Genomic DNA, 7,953 nt, shown 5'->3' on the forward strand with positions numbered 1-7,953 from the left:
TAACAATAGAAAACAAAGCAAAAGTTTTATAGGCGTGTAGAACGTTAAGTTAATTCACTTGTTATTATTTTTGGCTAAATATGCTTTTAAATAAAGCATATTCTTAAATTTTAACGAGGCACTGTACACTTTTGTCTAGTTCTCGCTCGATGATCGGCGGAGAAATGAGCTCCGCAGACAAATATGATTGAATTTGGAATTATGCTACGGCCCATCCTAATAAAGGGAAGGGTCATATCTCCAACTTCTTGAAATGAACAGTACAGTGTACAAAACAGGCAGTTTTGTTAACTTATGACGTATAGCTTTATGACAGTTGTCCCTCGATATTCGGGGCACACTGTAACGAATCTGATTAGTTTAGGATTGTAATTTTGGTATATAGCTCCGGAACCGACCTTTAGTTAGAATTTCACAACGCCTACCAGTTTCCAATTCCTAATCTCAACCAATAGTAGCAACCACGCCACTTACCCCTTGTATATAGATTAGCTTTAAATACTTAGCCATGTACCATATAGAGAACCGAGCGGCATGGCCTAGAGGTCTAGACCATAGCTTAGCATTCGGGAGGACGCCGGTTCGTTTTTCTGTGGTTTCCTTGGATCACTTAGGCAAATGCTGAGGCAGTAGTAACATTCCACAGATAATCTTTTACTCTCTTCTGTCTTCATTTCATCCGTCTCATCTTTCTCAAGCGAACCACCACCCACCCATTCCCACGATTCCTGAAAGCAGGCTGAAGAGGGCCTTCCGCCCTACCTTCCGGCATAGTCCGGAGGGACTGACCGCCCACTAGCATTACTGGCTGGTGGGAATGAAACACCCAAAAGTTTTTTTTTTTTGTTTGAAATGTTGCATTCTTCTTTTGTTACAGAATATTCGACGAATAGGCAAATGGATGGCAAAGCAAATAGCAACAATAACAACTGGCATGGAACTGACGGCATCGCCCTAGTGATTCCGTTGAAAATTGCGATACCTCCACCACTTCATGAACATGATATCATATACGATCAAGAACACAATAATACACAAGAAGGTAGGAAATTATTACATTTTACATACAATTCTCTATAAGTAAAATATTTAGCGACAATAAAATCAAATTTTTTGTCAGCGTTTCTCGTAACACCCCTGGTAGTCCTTACAAGTCAGATTCATCAGCTACCTCGTCGTTTTATTTCCTGTTCTCTCCACGTCCTGTCAGCGTTTCTCATAACACCCCTGGTAGTCATTACAAGTCAGATTCATCAGCTACCTCGTCGTTTTATTTCCTGTTCACTCCACGTCCTTCCAGAGTCTTTAGCACGTGACTGTTTTGCATTCTGTGTAAAAAGAGATCGCAGCGGGCTAAGCCTGGTGTGTAGGACACGTGATGTGGCGAATATGCAAGCATGCCGTTGTAATGCAGCAGCATCTATCCGTAATCCTTCCTTAAATGCTAGAGGTCCTCCATATACGAATAGAAGACATCATTTAATTGTTGTCCTTCAGGAAGAAGCTTGGCAATCGAAAAGCACAAGAGATCGTTCGTGTTCAATAATCATCAGCATAGGAGATCAATGCATCCTCTTGCTGAAATATTTAATTCACTTGAAAAAGTCTACCTTTCTTATTTATTCNTTTGAAATGTTGCATTCTTCTTTTGTTACAGAATATTCGACGAATAGGCAAATGGATGGCAAAGCAAATAGCAACAATAACAACTGGCATGGAACTGACGGCATCGCCCTAGTGATTCCGTTGAAAATTGCGATACCTCCACCACTTCATGAACATGATATCATATACGATCAAGAACACAATAATACACAAGAAGGTAGGAAATTATTACATTTTACATACAATTCTCTATAAGTAAAATATTTAGCGACAATAAAATCAAATTTTTTGTCAGCGTTTCTCGTAACACCCCTGGTAGTCCTTACAAGTCAGATTCATCAGCTACCTCGTCGTTTTATTTCCTGTTCTCTCCACGTCCTTCCAGAGTCTTTAGCACGTGACTGTTTTGCATTCTGTGTAAAAAGAGATCGCAGCGGGCTAAGCCTGGTGTGTTGGACACGTGATGTGGCGAATATGCAAGCATGCTGTTGTAATGCAGCATCTATCCGTAATCCTTCCTTAAATGCTAGAGGTCCTCCATATAGAAGACATCATTTAATTGTTGTCCTTCAGGAAGAAGCTTGGCAATCGAAAAGTACAAGAGATCGTTCGTGTTCAATAATCATCAGCATAGGAGATCAATGCATCCTCTTGCTGAAATATTTAATTCACTTGAAAAAGTCTACCTTTCTTATTTATTCCATTATAGCCATTAATTGTCCTCAAGAATTTATCAATTTTCTGGTTGGTTTCACTATTCTATCCGCTGATTGGTCAACACTAAACATAGCACTACAGAAGGACTCCTTCCTTCATATATATGTAATGTAATGTCTGTCCTGTAATACAATCAGTGCGCATCGCCATATACCTTAAGTCAACCCTAGAAGCCCATTTGGTGTATATATTGAACAGACTGTAGCGATGACGATTATTGTTAACGTCACAGTCTTCAGTCTTTACAAATCAAATTTTTGTTTAATGATCACAGGTATTAGTAGAATAAAGATTCGGGCTATAGGGCCGTGGTCTAAGTGAACTATTCCGTCTAGACGTTTCGTCAGCTACTGCGGCTACTCAGTGGTGATGCGTTGACAACGTGAACGTAGATTATATCTCGAAGTCTCGACAGCGACTGAGAGTTCTACGTTCACGTTGTCAACGCAGCACCACCATTGAGGATGTCAGCCGCAGTAGCTAACAAAACATCTGGACGGGATAGTTCACTTAGACCACGGCTCTATAGCCCGAATCTTCATTCTACTATGGATTCCGGCCGTGAAAGCCTTTGTTCTTATATCACAGGTATTGCCTTGGTATTCTTGATGTTATAGTGATTCCTTCATTTCAGATTTTCCACCGTTAAGACACCATAGTGGTCACTTTAGAAACAATGAAGCAGAAGTCTGGGATCCTCAGCCTCACTACGAAATTGATATGTTCGGAAAAAAGCTGTACTTGGAGCTATCGCTAAAACATGGTTTTATACCGTCTTTTCTTCAGGTGGGTAGACCCACTAACAATCCACAATTTTCTTCTCGCGCTTTATTAATCATCTGTCTATTAAATGTTTATTTGTTTCAATCTTTATCTACTTTTAGTGAACCTATCTAATTGATCGTAATTACTTTCTCACACGGTCGGACATTGAACAACCCTTGGCAATAACAAATTCTCAACAACAATAAATGAACACATTAGGCTCTTATTGCATGTTGCTTTTCTGGACATCATTCCCCATTTACTTACAGATAATAACTATCTCTTGACAATAGTGCCTAGCTATACTAAGCTAGCTCGTGTATACTTAGGATTAGTTCCTAAGCCAGTAAGAAAGGCATGATAAAGAAAAACCTACGAGTTGATGAGTTTAGAATAGAGCGTATGAATGAAATACATGTGATTGCTTCTAAGTTTGAAACTTATATTGAAATGTCAAAACAGTAAAATTTATAAATCATTAAAAATGCTGTTCCATACAGAGTGTAGACAAAAGAAATCCAGAGCTTAATTTTTTAAGTACATTTAAGTTCATAATGCATGCCTCCGCACTCCACACCTCTAGTAGGTACGTTCACTTCTTTAACTTTGAATCAATAAGTTTAAGTACAGGGTTTGTCCGGAAAGTAATAGGACTGAGTCGATTTAAAAATCGTTACAATTCTTTAAAAGCTTTCAAAATAGGCTCCTTCTGCGCCGATGCAGCGCTGCCAGCGCGATTTCCAAGCATTGAAGTCGTCACGGAAGGCATTCTCCGGAATGGCCTTAAGAGCTGCGGTGCATGCTGCTTGGATCCCCTCTGTCGTCTCAAAATGCTTGCCTTTCAACGGCCTTTTCAGGCGAGCAAACAAACAAAAGTCATGGTGGACGATGCCTTTCATGTCAAAAAAGACAATGAGCATTGTTTTCACTTTGGATTTGCTCATTCTTCCCTTTTTTGGACAAGGAGACGCCGGCGTGTGCCACTCGGAAGATTGCCTCTTTGTCTCGGGATCATACTCAAAGATCCATGACTCGTCACCTGTGATTACGTTATTCAAAAATTGGGGGTCACTTTCACACATGTTTAAATTTTCTTGGCACACTTCCACTCGCCGCAATTTCTGGTCGTCAGTGAGCACTTTTGGGACCACGTTCGCGCACAATGTCATGAACCACAGATTTTGGTAAATTTAATATCTGGACAATTAAACGAATACTTAGTCGACGGTCTGAGTTCAAAACTTCGAGCACACGAGTCACATTGTCGGTGTTTGTCGAAGTCGAAAGTCTTCCAGCACGGTCTTCATCGGCGACCTCGTCCCGGCCCTCTGAAAAGACCTGGTGCCTCCGAAACATATCAAACGTCTCTGTCGCAGATTTACCGAGTTTCACACAGAATTTAATCGCGTACCTCTGCTCTAACGAACGCTGCATTTTCGGCTTGCACCACTCACAGAAACACGTCGCGCGAAAGAGCCTGTTCTGACTCTCCAGGTGCTCGGAGACAACTCACCAGCCGCTCGTTCGTTATGCCCTCTACCGAATCCAGCCGGTGGGCGCACGCTCCGAAGTACAGTCGCGGTAGAAGGAAATCAGTCCTTTTACTTTCCGGACAAACCCTGTATTCACCATAATATTAAAGATGGTGGCTTAATGGTACTTTATGCAATTATTATTTTAAAAATAGGCAAGGTGGTTTGCCACGTTTAGCTGATAAATATCCAAATTTTGCTACTTCTAAATCATCAAATGAAATTCACAATTGAATGTTTCTTATCAAAACGATTAGAGTGAATCAATGATGATGCCACAAGGTGGTGAAATGGTCTTATACTTCGGAAGTTTATTCTTTAATCAGTTGCATAGAGTGCTATGGGCCTCAGATAACAATAATCGTAAATAAACAATATAGATATTCATGTCTCTCCGTAGCATCTTTTTTAATTTTCAAAATCACAATCATTACGCTGTATGTTTTGTCGCTCTTAATTCACCACTAACACATCTCTTTCAGATTCTAACTGTACTACTAACCCATTCAGAGTGGATGTGGAAAAACGTGTAATAAAAAAGTATCCTAAACTGCGCATCTTGTGCCTTTAGGTCACGCATGTCTCTAAAAACGATTCGCTTAGAATTGGACACGATTCACGAACTGTCAACTGTTGGTATGGGGGCAAAGTGCGAGGCGAAGACGACTCTCATGTTATAGTCAACTTGTGCAACGGCATGGTGAGTACTTTCAAAATATTTTTCTTCTCTATTGCATTTGATATTATTATTTGATAACGATAATCTCCAAATGTTTCATTAAAATCTTTTATCAGAAAAACGGTTGGTGTACAATAAAAAAACCCCAAACCTTTGTAACATTAATAATCAAATACAAATACCCCCATGAGCGACCTCAGAATACCTGGAACAATATGTGTTTGTCACACCTAGGTCCTAGTCATTATTACTATTTTCCGGTCTTCTCAGTTTTCACTGGCCAACTTTGAGCGAGTGAAGACGGGCTGATGCCAAAGAGCTTAACTCACATCTTTTTGGATGCGTTGTGAAGACTAATTAACTTTTATTATTATTATCGGTATTATAGTTGTTTGGGTCTGGGCTTGTTCAGACTTCTGGAAGCACGTGTAATCCCTTGACTTTTCGCTTTTTGCTCCAAAGGAATCTTCTCAAAAGGCGGTAACATTCTTCACTTCTAAAATGTGCCATCCAAAAAAATTGCGTCTATATTCAGCTAGCGCAGGACAGTAATAGAGCATTTTCCACTTCCTCGTGTCAAAAAAGACAAAAACTGGCGGTTAATTCAAGTGACCTGTAAGCAGTCCGACAAGAGTTCTAACATTCTTCAAACTGAGGCTAAGAGTCTACAGTTTGTAGGAGAATTGATGACCTTTGCCAGCCTATATCCTGGTTGTTTCCCAGTCTCTGCATAACTCTGAGGCAGACAATCACTCAATTTTTTGCTTGATTAGGCTCTGCACCAATGAGTTGTTGCTGAGCACCTGATTTTACAAGGTTGTTTACAAGCTTATTTCTCTTTATACTACTAAGGCCCGGGATCCAGGGCAAGACCATCTTGGTTTCAGTTGCCAGTGTGTTGAGAACTTGGTGGCAGTTCTCCAACAACTTCAACTTCGTCGGATATCCTCTAAGAGTATCTAACGCACTTTTCCAATCACAGCTGTTGGCCAACGCTGCCTGGGCGCATCGAGTGATGACTATTTTTCGCATGTAAAATGGAGTCGCAAACCGATCCAAGGGTAGTAAGTACCCACGCCCGTTTCTGCGCTTGTAAATATCAGTTTCCCATCTCTCCGTGTTCCTTGACCCATCGGTAAACCATAGATAATCGTCACAAGGTATGGAGACTTTATCCTAGGACCTGTCCTTGACATGATGACGGATTCTGTATTTCTTGTCAATGAGAAAGGAGGTCTTGGATCATATTCTTGAAGAACTTCACTGGACTTTGTAACCGAAGTTCCTTACCTTACCGTATATCACTGCAGGTTTATCAACATTTAGGCCACTGATGGGCTTCCCTAATTAAACACACGTTATCTGACTTTTCCACACCATCCACCTAAAGGTACATCAGTACAGCCACCTCGGTGGTCGGTCACTTTACCCTTCTAGGGACCTTGCATTTTAATAATAACAACAACACTTCGAAGATACTTCAATTTTTTATCAGAGCAACCATTGTCTTTCCTTACCGCCCATTTCCGCACCACCGCTGTTTAATTTTATTAACCAAAAAAGTTTTTACCCTAAATTTGATTGATTGCTTTATCACTTAAGGACGATGTCTGTACCGTTCTACTGTTTGAGTTCAATTTCTTGCTTCGTTACAGTTTATTAAATAGAAACACGCCTGAAGCAGAATCTGGCGCAATTGTTGCCTTTCCAACGAGATGACATCAAAACTGCTCAGAAGTGTCAGTGTCACATACTCGTATGCACAATAGCGATTATCGTTTGACCTAGTATTGGACCTGCCTCAATCGATCGTGTTAAAAAACATATTAACAAACATTCCTGGCATCGAAAGCGAATATGTGTATTTATGTTTAGTCTGGGCTGTAAAAAGATCACTGACTTATGTTCGTTCGTTCGACGGATCGGCTGTCGTTTCAATTATATCATAATAACATAGATCTAATTGACGGTAAACTCTTGGGCAGCGTCGGCTATTAAGAGTGAGGCGCGAATTGGGTAAAATGGAAAAAATAAAGGAAAGCAGCGGCCCGCTCTGTAAAAACACAGGCGCGAAGTGATTCAGTGAAAATAAACTACTGTTCGTCACTTAATTTTTTTTTTTTTCAATTTTAAAAGCTCGTGGCGCTCTAATTAATTGTTTACATGTTTTAAAAATATTGCACATCTTTTAACGATCTTGTGGAAATGTTGTAAGATGTATGGTATGTTTATAAAAGAAGTTGGTGATTATCGATAGAATATGAGTTCGATAGTAATAAAAGGTGACTAAAAAATGACGGACCTTTTACAAGGTTAGCTTTTTGACTAGTTAATTTTAACTGATGACAATGTTATGAATAGATTAGAATTAGATATAGAAGGCGTTGGTGAAATCCGTTGGCCTGAAGCTGAAGACTTCTGGAGTGGATACTTTAGAATAATACATACAGGATCGGTTGAAAGTAATTCGGGGGTAGGAATTGTATTGCATGGGAAAGCAGGGTAAAGTGTAGAAAGTTATTCACAAAAAAGCGATAGGATAGTGATGGTTAAATTAAACTTGAAGCCGGTAAAAACGGTATTAGTGCAGATCTACATGCCTACATCATCTTACAGTGATGAAGACGTAGAAGCAGTTTATGCAGAGATAGAAGA

General features: G+C 40.0%; 1 protein-coding gene across 1 annotated transcript; it reads left to right on the forward strand.

Moving 5' to 3' along the window:
* Nucleotides 1-1,661: 1,661 nt before the first annotated feature.
* LOC108743661 lies at nt 1,662-5,183 on the forward strand. The gene is made up of 3 exons (XM_018479243.1): nt 1,662-1,822; nt 2,957-3,108; nt 5,102-5,183. The coding sequence occupies exons 1-3, from the start codon at nt 1,678-1,680 to the stop codon at nt 5,150-5,152; spliced, it is 348 nt and encodes a 115-aa protein (XP_018334745.1). The 5' UTR covers nt 1,662-1,677; the 3' UTR covers nt 5,153-5,183.
* The last annotated feature ends 2,770 nt before the right edge of the window (nt 5,184-7,953 follow it).

The sequence above is a fragment of the Agrilus planipennis genome, unplaced genomic scaffold (assembly GCF_000699045.2).
Source record: "Agrilus planipennis isolate EAB-ADULT unplaced genomic scaffold, Apla_2.0 scaffold1190, whole genome shotgun sequence".
In the NCBI taxonomy this organism is placed as follows: domain Eukaryota; kingdom Metazoa; phylum Arthropoda; class Insecta; order Coleoptera; family Buprestidae; genus Agrilus; species Agrilus planipennis.